Raw genomic sequence first — 19,128 nt, 5'->3', positions numbered from 1 at the left:
TGTGCTTATGGTATTCTGAATCTTACGTTGCCGTTTATCGTGTAGCTTTACGTCGTTCGTCAACTACACGATAATCAAGTGTCAAACTTGCAACTCTGTGCACATATGCTTTGTTTTTGCGCACATCCATAAGCTTAACAAAATAAGTGAAATAAAAATAAAGTTGCTAGTGAAATAAATACAGTGATATAATGTTACGGTCTGCTGTTAGGGCCTACGGTTACAGTCCACTTGGGAGCGTTTTCACACCTAGTGACTGGTGATGGGGCGAAGGTTGCGATACAAAAGTATCGAAAAACAAGAAAGAAAGACCGGCGATCACTAGCGAAAAAATTTTAGAAAAGAAAAGCGAAAAATTGCCACGAGTTTCCGGCCAAAAAAAAAAAAACAAGAAGACGTGAAAAATTTTAGAAACTAAGAAAAGATATAACCATGAGTTTCCGGTCGTTCGAAAAACTGCAATTTTTCATCTATAAAACTTTATCGTAACAATAAAAACTAGAAAAAAAAACGAAACACCCAAAAAAAAAATTTGCACTAAAAAAATTTACAAAAAAAAATAATCAAAAACTTGCAAAACAACTTTGCAATATAAAAGGCTACATGGTTATGTACATAAAATATACATAAATGTGACAACTACAAATCCTGGGAGTCGAACAATTTCATAGCAGAGGATATGAACTGCTATTCAACCACACAAAAACGTTTTACATACTAAATACATTTAACTTCGAAAACAAGACTTTTCGCCATAAGTAGTGAAATTAAGTCGACTAAGCTTGTCCAGACTGTTTTAATAAATCATCACAGACCAGAACAAAGAAGATTTTACTTTGCATCCAAAGAAACAAATATATATATACACATCTATGTGCGCAAATATATATATTAACTTGTATTTACGTTAATAAATAAACCGAGAAGACGCAGCAACGGCAAAGGAAGCGGTCTTTCAAAGATTCTCCTATGTTCCTTCAAACGGGAGGGGGTGGGAAGGGAATACGCCCAAATCGACAACAACAACAGCCACCACCAGTACGGCTAGACAGAGCGCAACAACCACCAACAGTACCAACGCAGCGCGCCCAGGACCGCGCGCCACGACCACCAACCGCGACACCTTCACCAGCAACAACAACATCACCAGTAACCACGCCGGCAGAGACCCATGGTACGTACTCTGGCGACTATGTAAGTACCAGCAAAGTATAAACTTAGATGTAATTAGTTAAAAGAAACTTCTAAGCAGTACCTAGAGAGTTTTATACAGCCCGGTTAAACCATTTAACAAGGGTCGATTTTTTTTTTCGTCAAATTTTATTATTGAATACTTGAAATTGTTAGCTTTACAACAAAGGGCATACATTTTTTATATCATTTTAATAATATATTTTGTTGCTTTAAAATGATTGAAGTTAGCTCTATAAATTTTATTCATAATAAGCCGTCTTCATCACGTGAAACGTTTTAGCGATCCATTTTTGGAGCTCAACCATAAATTGTTAGAAAAAAAATTTGCGACCGCAGCCATTGGTCGATTATGCACGAATTGGCTAAAAGATTAAAACTTTTTTTTCTTATATCATACAAATACAATATATATATATATATATATATATATATGTATATACATATGAATCAATATAGCTAGCAATATCGTTCGAACAACCAGAAGAAAATAATATACGTGCATATAATACATAGTACTATCACAATTTCATCTTTATTGCTTTTATAACAAATTTTCTTAGTACATATTACATATTATTATCATTATACTATGCGCATTATACCAATTTGATATTTTGTTACACACAAAAATAAGTTCTACTACAACAACATAATACTTTTGTAACTGCAAAAAAAAAAAAACAAATAATAAGTGACTATTGTAACGATGTACTTTAAGGGCAAAATGAATAAGGGGCTAAACTTTATAACACTATAATTGTATGTGTATAGAACAAGTATGTATGTAATTATATACACTCGCAACCAACAACACCAACACAACCACCAACCCCATACGATAATCACCAAAACTAGCCAGAACTTTATATATATTTTTTGTTAACAAAATATAAGCAAATTAATTAGAATACCTTTGTTGTTAGAGAGTATAGTTTATATTAGAAATTTAGCTAATAATCCAATAATTTTTCAAAGAAATGTTTTAAAATATTAATAATGAGTATTGAATAAAATTTGTATTCAAAATGGGAATGCTGGTGTTCTGGCTCATTTAGAAGGCACGTAGGGTTACAATAATGTGCTAATCTTATTTCGATAAAAAGACTTACTCATTTTTGGCAATTTTTTTTCTAACGGACCTTCGAATTTTTTTCCATACAAATTTTAGAAGGGATTTTTTTTTTATACTAAACTTTTAAGCTCCAACTTATATTCGTCTAATTATATATTGACCTATATTTTTATAAAAAAAATTGCAAAAATATTTTAACTGAAGCGAAACTTGCTGAAATTTGATAAAAATTGACACTGGTATTTTTGTGTTCGCAACTGTATAGTAAATATGTACTATAAAAGATGGATCTCACAACATATTTATTTTATATAAAGCATAGATATAAAGATTTAGATATAAGTAATACTACAAACATGGATTTAATAGCTTATGCAAATGAAACAATAAAACAATGAAATTTGTAGAAATTCATTATCAATCATAACTATTCAGTCACATACTCAGACCATATTTCCACCTAGGCTTTATTCGAGATTTAGGCCTCTGAAAAGATTTAACGTTAAATCTTGCAAGTTTTATCATCAACGTCGATATAAATTCTCTTGTTTTTATGAAATGAATTTTATGAATTGATACAAGCTATCAACATTATATTTGAGTTCTGCCACCACATTGTCTTTGACGTCCCAATCTTTAAACTTTTTATGAATGTAATCATTATATATGGATTTAAGAAAAAAACAAAACTAACCTAACGCGCTCAAGTATTTCTTCTTCATAGCTCAAGCGATTTAAATCCATAATCTGAAGATTGGATGGTTTCTAAGCACTTTCGTATTAGACATTTTATAGAAACGGCAAACAAAATCGTTAAGCTGTTGCAACCATTTTGGGCGTGTTGCAGGTACTTTTGCTGAGCGATAAGTAATTAGTTTGAGTACGGATGAATCAGAACGACTCTCTGCAACACGTTCAATTAAGCTTATACCAGTTTAAACAAAACACATATCTATACCACTGTTCTGTTGTACAATATTGAACCTGTACCGATGCTGTACCCAAAAGCGCTGGATCTATAACGCCCGCATCACCAGTTAATGTAAATGAATACGCATGGGATCTTACTTGTGAGCACCTAACTGACAACATTCCAGCGCCCATACACACACAAATAACATATTGTTCATTGGCAATTTGTCGCGTACCTGTACCACCAATTGAATTTTGTAACGAATTGACTGCTGAATAATAGTCAAAACTCGATAATGTGCCACTTGTATCCATGTAGTATTGCAGCATCCAGTGGGAGCTTGTGTAGCTTGGTACATTCACTGAATGTGGTATATCCTTCATCACAAATTCCTGTAATAGTTATAGTTTTTTATTATTTCTGTTGTCGAATTTCTGCCGACTTGGCAGGTCTTAACTTAGAAATCATCATAACCATAGGCACGCGCCATCAATGAATTGGTCAAGTCCGCCAATTTTTGTAGAATAGTTTAAGTTTTCTTGGCATAATCTTCCAAACTGTTTGACTGCTGCTTTAAACACACGAAAACACGCGGAATCTCTTTTAAATGAGGTTTTCAGCTATTTGCATTTTTACATTCAAAGCTGCATTCGACGCTTCCTCATCGGGTAGGAGATCGTGATGTACTTCCGATAGATTGCCGCTGTTCAAACTCAGAGGCAGTTCATGCTTAAACGAAATGCAAATATTGTAGATTGCGCAGCAAACATTCATTATTTTTATTGCTTTTTCAACCGAATAATGAAGTCTCCTCGACCCTATGATAGAGCGAAATCGGATTTTCACCACTCCAAAGCAGCGTTCGGTAAGGTTTTGAGCTTTAAAATGTACCTCATTGTATCGAGTTTGAACCGCTTCTGAAGGGCTCCTAAATGGCGTCATTAAATAAGGTTGCAGAGGATATCCGGAATCGCCTGTCACAAAATTTTTGTTTGTTTTTGTTGAATCATAGAGAAATTAACACTATAATTACCTAGTAGCCAAAAATTCCTTTTTCCATTTTGATATTGTGTTCTCATGTGCCGTTCTGCTTCACTATGCTTCCATATAAATGAGTCGTGGTTTGCCCATAGATGCCTTGAATCCACAAACGTTATGACCATATTGTGGTCACATATCTATAGAAGGAAACAAAAAAAAGCTATCACCATAGTGAACGTAGCCTATCAGTATACATACTTACAACCAGCACATTTAAGCTATAAAAGCCTTTCCGGTTGTAATATAGGTGCTTCATATCTGCAGGAGGTGACTTGATCCGCACGTGAGTGCCATCCACGCAGCCAACAACACCCGGTATGCCGAATTTGGTAAAGAAGTGCTCTTTTACTGCACGTTCTTCTTCCTCACTCCTCTCAAAATTTACCCACTTTTGGCTGAAATGATTCTCAAAAATGGATAAGCATTCAACAATGACTTTCGCTACCGTAGGCTGGGCCATAGATGAAATGCTTTCATTTCCAACTGATTTCTGATAACTGCTTGTTGCCAAAAAACGCAGGAACGTGGATAATTTTAGTTGGAGTGGTAAATGCGTGCTATGAAATGTATCATTGAAATATATTTGTATTTCGTCAAAGATATGTTGAAATATTTCTTTGTTAACGTGAAAATTTTGAACAATTCCACAAATAAAATTATTTTGTAAACAATGTCAACACAGGCGCAATTTGTTATTTTACTCAGCGTCCGGTAAGTGAAGAACGTTCGAGCGGTCTCTCCATATCCGCCTTTGGATTTTTAATTCTTCTTCTTGGGACACTAATAGAGCAATAGCTTGATACATTTTTATTATATTTATTGTTATGGAATCGCATCTACGATGGAAGCAGTAAGGAAGGCGGTCGGCATGATGTGGTGGTGCACAGTGGCTAGTCATTATCGGCTGGGGCGGGTCCTTGTCAACCTTACTGTTCCTGCGCCATAATCAGAAAAAAGTCATATCATGCCTATCAAACTAGCGGCTGTCAAATTCAAAAAAACCGACAGAAGCGCAGAGACCGACTCAAAACGCTTATAAATTCAAACTAAAACAACATCCGGCCCAACCGGATGTCGTGGACAAACCGTTAAACATACAAAATTTAAATTCAAAAAAATAACCGCAAAAAAACAAAATTACCGAATCGGACATGGTCGGTTACTAACGATGAAATGCAAAAAAACGCTGAAAATTAAAATAAGAAAAACAAAAAGGGCCGAATATAACTTGGGGCGCCACGGGTGTTGTTGCGATGCCCGGTGCATATACCCACCCTCAAAAACCATGGCCACCGACGCACCTATATTTCGGTGGCCCCTTACCTGATAACCCTACGTGCCTTCTAAATGAGCCAGAACACCAGCATTCCCATTTTGAATAAAAATTTTATTCAATACTCATTATTAATATTTTAAACCTTTTCTTTGAAAAATTATTGGATTATTAGCTAAATTTCTAATATAAACTATACTCTCTAACAACAAAGGTATTCTAATTAATTTGCTTATATTTTGTTAACAAGAAATATATATAAAGTTCTGGCTAGTTTTGGTGATTATCGTAGGGGGTTGGTGGTTGTGTTGGGTGTTGGTGTTGTTGGTTGCGAGTGTATATAATTACATACATACATACTTGTTCTATACACATACTATTATAGTGTTATAAAGTTTAGCCCCTTATTCATTTTGCCCTTAAAGTACATCGTTACAATAGTCACTTATTATTTGCTTTGTTTTTTTTTTTTTGCACTTACAAAATTATTATGTTTTTGTAGTAGAACTTATTTTTGTGCGTAACAAAATATCAAATTGGTATAATGCGCATAGTATAATGATAATAATATGTAATATGTACTAAGAAAATTTGTTATAAAAGCAATAAAGATGAAATTGTGATAGTACTATGTATTATATGCACGTATATTATTTTCTTCTGGTTGTTCGAACGATATTGCTAGCAATATTGATTCATATGTATATATATATATATATATATATTGTATTTGTATGATATAAGAAAAAAGTTTAATTTTAGCCAATTCGTGCATAATCGACCAATGGCTGCGGTCGCAAATTTTTTTTTCTAACAATTTATGGTTGAGCTCCAAAAATGAATCGCTAAAACGTTTCACGTGATGAAGACGGCTTATTATGAATAAAATTTATAGAGCTAACTTCAATCATTTTAAAGCAACAAAATATATTATTAAAATGATATAAAAAATGTGTGCCCTTTGCTGCAAAGGTAACAATTTCAAGTATTCAATAATAAATTTGACGAACAAAAAATCGACCCTTGTTAAATGGTTTAACCGGGCTGTATAAAACTCTCTAGGTACTGCTTAGAAGTTTCTTTTAACTAATTACATCTAAGTTTATACTTTGCTGGTACATACATAGCCGCCAGAGTACGTACCGTGGGTCTCTGCCGGCGTGGTTACTGGTGATGTTGTTGGTGCTGGTGAAGGTGTCGCGGTTGGTGGTCGTGGCGCGCTGCGTTGGTACTGTTGGTGGTTGTTGCGCCCTATCTAGCCGTACTAGTGGTGGCTGTTGTTGATGCTGTGGATTTGGGCGTATTCCCTTCCCACCCCCTCCCGTTTGAAGGAACATAGGAGGATCTTTGAAAGACCGCTTCCTTTGCTGTTGCTGCGTCTTCTCGGTTTATTTATTAACGTAAATACAAGTTAATATATACATTTGCGCACATAGATGTGTATCTGGCTAGCTTTGGATGCAAAGTAAAATCTTCTTTGTTCTGGTCTGTGATGATTTATTAAAACAGTCTGGACAAGCTTAGTCGACTTAATTTCACTACTTATGGCGAAAAGTCTTGTTTTCGAAGTTAAATGTATTTAGTATGTAAAACGTTTTTGTGTGGTTGAATAGCAGTTCATATCCTCTGCTATGAAATTGTTCGACTCCCAGGATTTGTAGTTGTGTCACATTTATGTATATTTTATGTACATAACCATGTGGCCTTCTATATTGCAAAGTTGTTTTGCAAGTTTTTGATTATTTTTTTTTTTTTTGTAAATTTTTTTAGTGAAAATTTTTTTTTTTGTGTTTCGTTTTTTTTCTAGTTTTTATTGTTACGATAAAGTTTTATAGATGAAAAATTGCAGTTTTTCGAACGACCGGAAACTCATGGTTATATCTTTTCTTAGTTTCTAAAATTTTTCACGTCTTCTTGTTCTTTTTTTTTGGCCGGAAACTCGTGGCAATTTTTCGCTTTTCTTTTCTAAAATTTTTTCGCTAGTGATCGCCGGTCTTTCTTTCCTGTTTTTCGTTACTTTTGTATCGCAACTTTCGCCCCATCACCAGTCACTAGGTGTGAAAACGCTCCCAAGTGGACCGTAACCGTAGACCATAACAGCAGACCGTAACATTATATCACTGTATTTATTTCACTAGCAACTATATTTTTATTTCACTTATTTTGTTAAGCTTATGGATGTGCGCAAAAACAAAGCATATGTGCACAGAGTTGCAAGTTTGACACTTGATTATCGTGTAGTTGACGAACGACGTAAAACTACACGATACACGGCAACGTAAGGTTCAGAATACCATAAGCACACGATATCGTCCAAGCAGGTCTCGTTCGTTGAGCGTATCGTTCGCCAAACAGAATGAGGATGTAAGTTTTTAACACATGTAACAATATGTTTAGAAAGTTACAATGTTTAGAAAGCTACAATTACGCGTTGAAATTCATTTCTGCGTTTTATACTTCTGGCTAGTTGCAGTACTTAAGCTTTTTTCTTCATAATAAATAATTTTGCTTTTATTTTATTTGACAGATGATGGGAATGTGCTTTTCCGAACGGATGAATTTACCGAATTATCGAACAATGACACTAGTCTTGATCGAATGAGTGTCATAATACCGAATGAAAATTCGTTCGATCAACTCTTTCGATCACAGTCGAAGATCGAATTTGTCTCATAATAGGGGCCATTGATTTAATAATGCTTGCTCTTCATTCATTCTTTCCTTAGCTGTGTTTTTTTTCACGTCTATATACGTTTACGCTTAAACTTTATATGGACTGCTAAGCGACAAACTTTAAATACACCTCTGAAATTGCGTCGCATAAAATTAGTACTACTAAATTTCAATACGCATTATACTCAGATGTAACTGAAATATGTGTCCAGGTTTCACCCTCTGCACTAATTCCATGTATTCTATGCGCGTCCACTATCTATCGCAACTGATTCAGCTATATGTTATACACAGAAATACAACAGAGGGTTGTGTCTAGCTAGTTGTTTAACCACTGCCGCTAGATGGGTCTGCTAAGCGTTATCTAAGCGAGTATAGGCGTTTTTTTTTACGCTCAAACGAAACGTATACGCGTGTAAAAAAAAAACACGGCTCTTGTTAAGGAATGTGGCTTAAAAGTTAACCCATTCTTCATTCAGTAGTGGAAAAAAAGAATGCACTCCTGAACTCATTCGAAGTAAGAATGAAGTAATTGAATGAAACACAAAAATTTTTCAACACAGAATAAGCATTCAAATGAATGCAGCCTTTGCTGAGTGTTCACACACTTTTCTAGTACCAGTCAGTTATGTAAACCCGCTCAAATATCACATGGTTGCATTTAATTAAAGCCTCCTCAAAATATCTACACAAAAATTTAATTATTGTCCGTAATGACCAGTTTTTTTCGATATTTAAATGGTAATAAAGCACAAAGAAGCTAACTGGAAAAGTATTCTTATTGAAATATTCCTAAAAATTTAATAATAAAAAAAGCAAATCACAAAGATGAATAATCAATTGGTGGCATACCTAGAAAAGCACAAAGTTATTATACCAGAACAGTCTGGATTCAGGAAGAGCCATTCTTCTGAAACAGCACTCAACATGGTTAGTGCAGAATGTGCAAAGTTGTGGTGTCTGTCTTCTTAGACTTGAAACGGGCCTTTGAAACAGTTGATAGACGGGAATTGTTGAATGTTTTGTTCAAAACTGGTGTCAGAGGAAAGACTTTGGAATGGTTCCGAAGTTATCTCAGTGACAGAAAGCAAAGGACGGTAATTGGAAACGCAGTCTCATCGGTTGTGGATGTAGATATCGGATTGCCATAAAGTTCAGTACTTGCCCGATACTATTTACATTGTACATAAATGATATAAAAAAAGGCTTAAAATATTGCAATATACATCTATTTGCGGATGATGCACTGCTCATCATCAGTGAGAAATATGCCGGCTGTGCAATGCAGAAAGCACAAGAAGATCTTGACTCTCTATACAACTGGTTGTGCCTTAAAAAATTTAAGTTAAATATAGATAAGACTAAGGCCCCTATTATGAACATTTTTCGATCTTCGATCTTGGCTGGCTATCGAACATCGAAAATCGAATTTGAAATTGGTATTATGACATCTAATCTCTGTCGAAATTTTCGTTGTGTATCGAATTTTCAAGCGAATAGAAATTTGTTGTCGACGCTGTATCGAATAAGAAGAAAATTGTTTAAAACTTAAGTTTTTTTGTTTATCTTCTACTTTTATGCTACCTAATAGTAAATTATTGTATTAATCGTATATATTGTAGGATGCTTTATTTTTATTAAAATTAATATCCACACAAAAATTATTTAAAAGAAAATGTTAATTTTCATGATGCAAAATTTAATAATAATGAAAATTTTTGAAAATAGAAAAATCAATATTGAAAATTTTAATATTTTAAAACATATTAAAATTACAAAGTTCAAAGTAACATAATAACAAAGTTAAATAAAAATAATTGAGTCAATATAATTTAAGAACGCTACATATAGGTCCGAGGTCGTGAAAACAAAATAACTGCTTGGAAGATTGTTTTCAAAAATTCGAAAAAATTCCGAGTGCATTCTCGTACCCGTTGCTCAATTGAGACAATCCCTTGCGCGAAATCTGAGAATTGTTGCCAATTTCAAAAAGGTTGGAATAGATTTGGCTCTTGTGCATTTTTGCAGCCATTCATCTTTACTAGATAGCAAGTCCATGAACGCTTCTATGGTCATTATGAAGTTTAGTTTTTAACAAATGTAACATGTTTAGAAAGTCACAGTGTTTTGAAATCTACAATTACGCGTTGAAATTCATTTCAGCGTTTATACTTCTGGCTATGGTCATTATGAAGTTTAGTTTTTAACACATGTAACACATTTAGAAAGTTACAATGTTTTGAAAGCTACAATTACGCGTTGAAATTCATTTCAGCGTTTTATACTTCTGGCTAGTTGCAGTACTTAAGCTTTTTTCTTCATAATAAATAATTTTGCTTTTATTTTATTTGACACATGGTTCAACTATATACAGGTTGGCTCATCTGTAAGCAACAAAATGTCTGTTCAAATTGTCAAAATCTGTGTATTAATGTTGGTGCGAATGGTATGGAATGGAAACATAAAACTTAGCTGTTTTTGTATGTGTAAGAAAATGTTGCTAATGTGTTGGTTTCATTTTGAGTGTGCCATCTCCTTTTGGCAATCCCTTCGACCATGCAATGACATAAATAAAATCAGCTGATGAGATGAGCCAACCTGTACATAATTGAACCATGATTTGACAGATGACGGGAATGTGCTTTTCTGAACGGTTGAATTTATCGAATTATCGAACGATGACACTAGTCTTGATCGAATGAGTGTCATAATACCGAATGAAAGTTCGTTCGATAAACTCTTTCGACCACAGTCGAAGATCGAACTTGTCTCATAATAGGGGCTATAAATGAATTCGATAAGTGTGGCAGCCCTCGCCAAAAAAATCAGCTGTTTAATTGCTTCATAATCAAAAAAAAATAAACAGGGACATAGATACACGCGAATTCTAAAAAAATTCGTTTCCTCTCTGAAAATTAATATATTTTTATTTGAAAGGAAATAAAAAGAGCTAAAGCACTTAAACTTTAAAACACAGCTTAGAAATGGTGGAGGCGGGGCATAATGCATCTATAGAAAATTTGGATAAGGATCAAATGAAAACTGTAAATATATGGGATATTGTACACTTTAAGTATTAACAATAGCAATTTGTTTATAGTTCTCTGATTTCCTAATGTCATACAATAAATTATCAGAGATGTGCTTCATGGATTGTGTACGAGATTTTACCTCCCGAATAACCAAAGACAATGAGGTGAGTTGCCGTTCGTGACTGATTGCAATTGATTATTATGCAGTTTTATTATTTCCCTTTAGGAACGCTGTGCGTTAAATTGTATGGAAAAGTACCTGAAAATGAATCAACGCATTTCCCAACGTTTCCAAGAGTTTCAGATGATTGCCAATGAGAATGCTTTGGCGATGGCCCAGAAGACTGGCAAACTTTAACATGCAAAACCTTCCATCATACATGAATGCATTTGCATTAGTGGCGATAGAACAGCGAACTTGTAGATGAAAGTTCGCTGTATCAAAAGCATTTCATCAGCCTAATTACAATTACATAAGGAACCTCATAGATAACTTGTTGAAAAGTTTATTTCGGAGCCAAGACCCGAATTTTATGACCTGTTAAATAAAAAAACATTTACAATATGGTAGAATATATACACAATTCGAGTGTCCTCTGAGGACTCCACAGTCATTGGATAGCTCTGGATTGAACGAAGGGAAGCTTTGAAATATTACGTCCAAGCGGGTGTACTAGTAAATTCTTGTCTTTGTTCAAATAAATTTTATTGTTTTAGCAGTGCTTTCAAATATATTACACGAAGGAAACAAGAATATTGATAGCGGGGTGAAACGCGTCATATTAGAAAATAAGGCTGCTGCGGGTGATTTTGATCTGGAAAAACTTGCCAGACTAGTGTTATGTTTTATTTATTTTTTAATTTTGCAAATAGATGTTTACAATAAACACTGTTATTTTCTATACGCGAAAGAATGTCAGGATATTGATACCGATAAGTGGAAGTTTCACCTTTACGTTTCGTTTCAATACTTCTGGTGGTAACCACGCATTTGCGCTTTCTTTTCGTTATGTAAGATTGTGCTGAAATTCCTTGCAGCTCAACCATATGAATTCATTTCGGACTTGTCACATGTGGGCAAGTAAAAATCCAGGCAGCAGGGAATTTCAGTCTTCTCGGCAAAAAACGCGTTCGTTGTTTTAATAAAGTTAAAGAAAATAATTAAAACGAATTCAACCAATAAAGATACTCAGCTTACGGGAAGTGTTCAATTAATATAAAACCTTAGTTTTATACTCATATTCCTTTTCAAAAATATATACATAAGTGCTACCGGGAAAAAGTAATGAGGTCACAAGCAGATTTTATTTATCAACTGAAACATTCCCCAACCTTCGTAAAAAAAAAACTTCAATTCAAAAAAGAATTACTTTATGACAATGCGCGGCAAGTTCAATCCCCTGATAAGCAGGCACATGATTTCAAATTGCATATTTGGCATATATTTTTATAGCACAGACCATTTCAATGCTCTATTTGATACCTTTACCTCAGTAATTTCTAGACGGGAAGATTTTTCCTCGAAATCTCGCCATAATTGGGCAAAGTAAGTTTTCTTCCAACGAAAAATACTGTTGGTCCATTTCTTCAGCTCAGAGCCGAGCATTTTTAAAGCGGAAGCATTCGCCATAAGCCAGTGCGCTGACCTGAACCTCCAGCGCGGATACTCCAATGAAACAACCGCCATACTCAGTGACAGTCAGACCGCACTCTAGGCAATCGAAATAAAGTCAGCACTGGTCCTCGAGTGCGTAGAAAAGCTGAGCCAACTAGGAGCACGCAACGTAGTACTCTTGGACTGTGTCCCTGGCCACAGGGGAGTTGAGGGTAATGAGCAGGCGGACAGCCTGGTCAGAGAGGCAGCAATCGAGCGGGTCAGGGAAACAGACTCTTAGTCCCTACCTCCGTTTGCACCGTCTACCAGCACAGAATATATAGGTTTGCGACATCCGCCCAATGCAGCTCCTGCCTTGGGTGGTGCCACTTTCCTAGATGTTCTGGTCTCCGCGACGGCAACCCCCCGACGGGTTTCATCGCGCCATGTTGCCAGGTCGCAAACCCAAATCATCCAGGTACCCCAATGCTTGCCCAAGGACGCCCAGTCCCAGGGCCACAACAGCAATTTCGTCCTGGCCTTCCACAACCCAGGCGTAGTCACCCGTCACTTACCCCCAGAGTGGCGACGTCTCCTCTTATTCACTTCCGATTCCTGCAGTTAAACTGTAATGGACTAACTGGGAAGATTACGGAGATAGTCGATTTCATGAAGCGGCACAACATCCGCATTGCTGCGATTCAAGAGACTAAACTCACAGCAGGATCTGCATTGCAGACCTGCTCTGGGTATAACTTCCACAGGAAAGACCGCGAGAGCGGAAATGGAGGCGGTCTCGCGTTTATCATACACCACTCTGTGCAATATTATATATTTGATCCTGGCATCGACCGCAGGGACAATGTCTTAGAACGTCAAGGCCTATCTGTCCGGTCAGGCGATGCAAACCTAGAAATCATCAACATCTACATCCCTTCTGCCACTTGTCGCCCCAGTGCATACCGCCCTAATATCAGGGCCTTACTCACTGGCAACAATCGCATTATCTTAGGTGATTTCAATGCCCATCATGATCTATGGCATTCAAACTTGCGGGCGGACAGTAGGGGTGAGATGTTGGCGGATCAAATAGAAGAAACGACGTTCTGCACAATAAACGGAGACGCCCCCACACGTATGGTAGGAAGCTGTCACAGCTCGCCAGATATCTCAATCGTGAGCGCAGAACTCGTAAACTGCGTCAACTGGCAGCCGATGGTAACATTGGCATCGGACCACCTGCCCATACTTATTTCGCTTGAGCGTACCGCCGACTTCATCGTCACTGAAAAACGCACTTTCATAAACTTCAAAAAAGGAAAGTGGGAAGAATATAAATCATTTACAGACAGCCGCTTTGCTGCCCTCCCTATCCCGACTGATGTCCGCCAAGGGGAGCGTGCCTTCCGTAAGGTCATTAAATCCACCTCGGCACATTTCATTCCCGCCGTGAGAGTTCTCGAAATCCTGTCCCACTTCCCGGCGGAGGCCGCAAACTTAGCGAGAGAACGTGACCTTATAAGACAGCTTGATCCAGGCGACCTCCAAATAAGGGATATAAACCAACGCATCAGATTGCTTGTGGATGAACACAAGCGGGCGAAATGGGAGGAGTTGTAACCTCTCTACCGGTGTGGGTAAACTTTGGTCCACCGTAAAGTCCCTATCGAATCCGACTAAGCACAAAGACAAAGTTTCCATCGCCTTTGGCGACAAAGTGCTGTCGGACGCGAAAAAATGCGCGAGCGCTTTCTGCCGACAATATATAATGCATCCTACGGTCGACAAAGATAGACGGAGAGCCAATAGACACGCACATAAACACTAATTCAGCGCGTCACCAATCACCATCACCGCTAAAGAGGTTGAGGACGCCATTGGTCGTGCTAAACCATCCAAAGCAGTGGGCCCAGACGGCATAGCCATGCCGATGCTTAAAAGCCTAGGGAAAGAGGGTTTCAAATATTTAGCGCATGTCTTCAATCTGTCTCTTTCCACCTTTGTCATACCTGAGAAATGGAAAATGGCCAAGGTGGTCCCGCTACTAAAGCCTGGGAAACCAGCTAACATAGGTGAGTCGTATCGTCCGATATCTCTCCTATCGCCAGTGGCAAAGACGCTTGAAGCCATTTTGCTCCCTTATTTCCAAGCAAATTTGCAGCTAGCCCCTCATCAGCATGGCTTCAGAAAACTCCATAGCACTACCACCGCGCTAAATGCCATTAGCACCCAGATAAATTGCGGTTTAAATCAATACCCCCACCATAGAACAGTACTCGTAGCGCTAGACCTATCAAAAGCTTTCGATACGGTCAACCATGGCTCGTTACTGCAGGACCTGGAAGGGTCTACCCTTCCCCCATGTCTTAAAAGGTGGACCGCAAATTATCTGGGTGGTCGGCAGGCATCGGTGCAATTTAGAAACGAAACATCAAAACCAAGGAGAATTAAACAAGGGTTGCCACAGGGTGGTGTCCTATCCCCACTTTTGTTTAATTTCTACATATCTAAGCTACCTTCACCACCGGAAGGAGTCATAATCGTTTCCTACGCCGATGACTGCACAATAATGGCCACAGGCCCAGGCCCAAAGATCGATGCGCTATGCAATAAAATAAACGGCTACCTCCCTGATCTCTCCAGTTTTTTCGCCTCGCGAAACCTGGCATTATCACCGACTAAATCTTCCGCGACCTTATTTACAACATGGACGCCCCAAATGTCGACCATTTTGAACATCCACGTCGATGGCACTACGCTACCGACTGTCCTACACCCCAAAATCTTGGGTGTGACGTTTGATCAGGATCTACATTTTGGTGAGCACGCAGCCGCAATTGTTCCGAGAATTCAGAGCCGTAACAAAATCCTCAAATCCGTCGCTGGCAGTACTTGGGGAAAAGATAAAGAAACGCTCATGACTACATACAAAGCAATAAGCCAGCCGATTACGTGCTACGCGTCACCCATATGGTCGCCAAGCCTAAAAATCACCCACTGGAAGAAACTACAGGCCTGCCAAAATACTGCTCTCAGAATCGCCACGGGCTGTCTTCTTATGTCCCCAGAACACCATCTGCATAATGAGGCGAGAATACTCCCCATCAGGGAGAGAAATGAGATGCTGACCAAACAGTTCCTGTTGAATACCCAGAAACCTGGGCATCCCAACAGACATCTGATTGATGAACCAGCACCGCCTAGGGGCTTAAGGAGTCATCCCCGTAGTCATTTTGAGGAAATACCGCACCTGAGAACCCAGCCGTATGAAGTGAAAAAACACAAGCAGGTCCTTGGTGAACTCCATAAACAGGTATCGGACCTTTATGCCGGGAATTGCCCGGTGAATCCAGTGCTTAACGAAAATTATCCAAAACTTGCGGAAGAGGGACGCATACTCCCCAGGGAAACGCGTGTCACTCTTGCTCAACTTCGTTCTGGATACTGTAACAGGTTAAACTCTTACCTATCCAGAATCAACCCCGACATACAAAATGTATGCCCCGCTTGCAACGTGTCCCCACATGACACCAACCATCTCTTCAATTGTAATGTGGAACCAACGCCTCTAAAACCCCTTTCCTTATGGTTCACCCCTGTTGAAACGGCAAGTTTCCTTGGACTCCCGTTAGAGGATAATGATGACAATTTGTGATCGGTCGCGGCTATTAGGTGGGGCGAGCATTGCTACAACAACAACAGAGGCCCGACCCATCGGTCCCGAGCCGTTCCTGTCAGTAGGCCCTTAGGAAATTAGGGGCATTTATTAGTAGAAGAGAAGGAAAAGAAAGAAGAACACTGGCGCAATATACCAGGCTTGAGAAAATCTTAAGTTACTGTTAGGAGGCTATAGCACAACTCGCTCTAGGGCAATAATAGGCCTCCCGTAAGATAACATAAGAATCGTAACAGTTATTCTTACAGGATATTGTATATTGGACAGCTACATGCAGAAACTAGGTATATTATCGAATAACACATGCCGATTTTGTGGATAGACGGAAACGGCGGACCATATCCTTCTCGAATGTGACGCAATCTCAAGACGTAGGGCTAAGTTTATGAGCTCACCATGGCTAGAGCATTCCCACATTAAATCTCTTAAGCGAAATGAACAGCTAGGGTTCATCAAGGAAGTCGGCTTGGATGAGGTGCTGTGAAGGAGGTGAGGGCACAATAGACCAATGGTCGCAGGGCAATCCTCAATTAAATTATCTATTTATCTATCTGGTATCTGTTTGCATATTTCTCTGACCTTGACGCCGAACATTCCAAATAATACCGTGAGACGGATCAAAAATAGATCTTGGTTATCGACTTGTTGTATGTCGCAAGTGGAATAAATATTCCACGACTGACCATCAACGTTATCTCGTCAATTGCTCTACTTATGCAGGTTCTTCTTAACCTTCGTTTAAAAAATGCTCACATTAAAAAAATGACGACGCGCGCCAAGTTCAATGTCCTGATAAGCAGGCACATGATTTTAAATTGCATATTTGGCATTTATTTTTATAGTACTTTCAAACATAGACTATAGTTATATGAGTGATTTAAAATGCGATTCGTAAGCTTAAATGGTGATTGATTGAAGAGATCTTAAAAATTATGAAAATTTTGTTATCAGTACACAAAAATAAAGCAGACAACTTATCTTGTATTAATGAACAGTTCATTGTCGCACTTTAGAATACCAACTTATTCAGTGTTATTACTAGATACAATGGACATTTTTCGAATTTTTTGTTCAGTTCTAACATTCTATGTATAATGACCAAATTGCCGATTACAATTCTAATTTAATGCAAATGCAAAGTTCGTTAACTCTCGAATACTAAAAAGATTAATAACTAGAATATGATTAATTCTAATTGCTTTGGGATGAAGACGATATAGATAAATAAAAAAATTTAATTAATAATTTTGTTTTCAATGAGCTGTACCGCTTTCGCCTTGGAAACCTTCGGTTTCATTTATTAGTGCGTACTCTAAGATAACACGCCCTTCCTTGTACCTAAGGAAGATAGGAAAGCGTATAATTATACTTGTTGTCAACAAACCGTTTTATATTTACTTTTGTGCATCCTCGGTGGCATATTCATACATCCAACCCAATTTAGCTTCACAGCTTTTGCACATTACATCGCGAACCATGTGCCGGCCAGTGAGCATAACACGTTCTTGTACGCTGCTGAAGGTTAGGTTTACTACACGTTTGAATAGATAAGCTCGACCTGGTAAGAAGGAAACAAACAAAATACAATAAAAACGAACATATATATAAAGGATATGAGCATATTAAATCTCAGTGAATTCGAAAAACATAATTGCAATTATTTTTTATATTCATCTAATAAACTTTTTCGGTAACACCTTACAAGACGGTGCTTACCAAAAAATTATCAAAGGTGGTATCAAACGACGCGTTTCGACCTCCGTTTTTAGAATCCGAAAGCGAAAATTTCTGTCAAAAGATATATGCAAAAAATCGGTTAAAATTTTGTGCTTGCTATTAACAATTTTTGTTGTACACACACTAATGCAGAAAGGTGTTCTACGCGCATTTAATTTTGATCCGGATAACCGGTGTTGGACCCACCCAGGGTTATTTTTTTAAATCGCGGCCGAAGGCCGCCAACAGAAAGACGGTCTGTACAAAAAAAACTATGAATCGGGCCCAGATTTCGAACCCTCTCGGGGTCTGTTTATGGTTTTTTGTAAATATCTTTAGACAAAATTAATTTCCGCTTTCGGATTCTAAAAACGGAGGTCGAAACACGCCTTTGATAGAAATTAGATGAGACACCGTCTTGTAAAACGTTGCCACTTTTTCTTACCCGTAGCACCTGTAAATCGTGTACTAATCAATTGACTACGATTGGTTAAATTAGTTTGACACTGTGCACAGTTGAACAGTTTTGAGCCGCCACAATGCTCCAGGAAAATGCGGCCCATATTTAGCAAAAATAATTATATATGAGACAAGTACTTGTTTTTCGTTAAGTAGTTTCTTGATTCGTTATGGTAGTTGCGCTAAATTCTGTAATTGGAAAAGTATAAATTTCTTCGAGTTACAAACGGTGCAATGCTCCTTTCAGCTTATTGCTTTTAAAAGCTATAGAAATATACTGCCATAAAAGGAAAAATACATATATACATTAACCATAATTTGCATGTCTTTTGTTTTCAATTCACCCACCTTAATTTACTCGATATTTTACCCAACATACTTTGTTGAATGTGTGCTTTGTTCTATGTCAATGGGAATTAATTGCGTTCTAATTATGTCAAAGAGTATATATTTGTCAAGAGGCGTCACTCGATACTTTTGTTGTT

At 37.5% G+C, this 19,128-nt stretch overlaps 2 protein-coding genes across 4 annotated transcripts; one reads left to right on the top strand and one right to left on the bottom strand.

Moving 5' to 3' along the window:
* The first annotated feature begins 10,950 nt into the window (after positions 1-10,950).
* Positions 10,951-11,952, top strand: Tim9a (translocase of inner membrane 9). The gene is made up of 3 exons (XM_067779046.1): positions 10,951-11,210; positions 11,267-11,362; positions 11,425-11,952. The coding sequence occupies exons 1-3, from the start codon at positions 11,151-11,153 to the stop codon at positions 11,554-11,556; spliced, it is 288 nt and encodes a 95-aa protein (XP_067635147.1). The 5' UTR covers positions 10,951-11,150; the 3' UTR covers positions 11,557-11,952.
* A 5,324-nt stretch (positions 11,953-17,276) lies between these two features.
* Ype (yippee zinc finger protein) lies at positions 17,277-19,085 on the bottom strand. Of its 3 annotated transcripts, none has more exons than XM_067779043.1 (4): positions 18,992-19,085; positions 18,630-18,920; positions 17,867-18,026; positions 17,277-17,806 (listed from the first exon to the last, which is right to left on the bottom strand). In XM_067779043.1, the coding sequence occupies exons 2-4, from the start codon at positions 18,745-18,747 to the stop codon at positions 17,722-17,724; spliced, it is 363 nt and encodes a 120-aa protein (XP_067635144.1). In that variant the 5' UTR covers positions 18,748-18,920; positions 18,992-19,085; the 3' UTR covers positions 17,277-17,721. The 3 variants fall into 3 exon arrangements, with proteins under 3 accessions (XP_067635144.1, XP_067635145.1, XP_067635146.1); XM_067779044.1 differs by having other exon boundaries at positions 18,630-18,832; XM_067779045.1 differs by having other exon boundaries at positions 18,630-18,832; positions 19,023-19,080.
* Between the last annotated feature and the right edge of the window lie 43 nt (positions 19,086-19,128).

The sequence above is a fragment of the Eurosta solidaginis genome, chromosome 4 (genome assembly GCF_040869045.1).
Source record: "Eurosta solidaginis isolate ZX-2024a chromosome 4, ASM4086904v1, whole genome shotgun sequence".
Lineage (NCBI taxonomy): Eukaryota > Metazoa > Arthropoda > Insecta > Diptera > Tephritidae > Eurosta > Eurosta solidaginis.
Note: the sequence above shows the minus strand (reverse complement) of the source record. Positions and strands in the feature narration are given on the sequence as shown.

What these genes read in the sequence shown, in the direction of transcription:
- Tim9a (XM_067779046.1), top strand. Translation starts at nt 11,151, where the DNA reads ATGGTGGAGGCGGGGCATAATGCATCTATAGAAAATTTGGATAAGGAT. An exon ending in ATAAGGATCAAATGAAAACT is followed by an intron (nt 11,211 to 11,266) that starts GTAAATATATGG and finishes ATTTGTTTATAG; the next exon opens with TTCTCTGATTTCCTAATGTC. An exon ending in GAATAACCAAAGACAATGAG is followed by an intron (nt 11,363 to 11,424) that starts GTGAGTTGCCGT and finishes ATTTCCCTTTAG; the next exon opens with GAACGCTGTGCGTTAAATTG.
- Ype (XM_067779043.1), bottom strand. Translation starts at nt 18,747, where the DNA reads ATGGGCCGCATTTTCCTGGAGCATTGTGGCGGCTCAAAACTGTTCAAC. An exon ending in ACGATTTACAGGTGCTACGG is followed by an intron (nt 18,027 to 18,629) that starts GTAAGAAAAAGT and finishes CCTTCTTACCAG; the next exon opens with GTCGAGCTTATCTATTCAAA. An exon ending in GCCACCGAGGATGCACAAAA is followed by an intron (nt 17,807 to 17,866) that starts GTAAATATAAAA and finishes TATCTTCCTTAG; the next exon opens with GTACAAGGAAGGGCGTGTTA.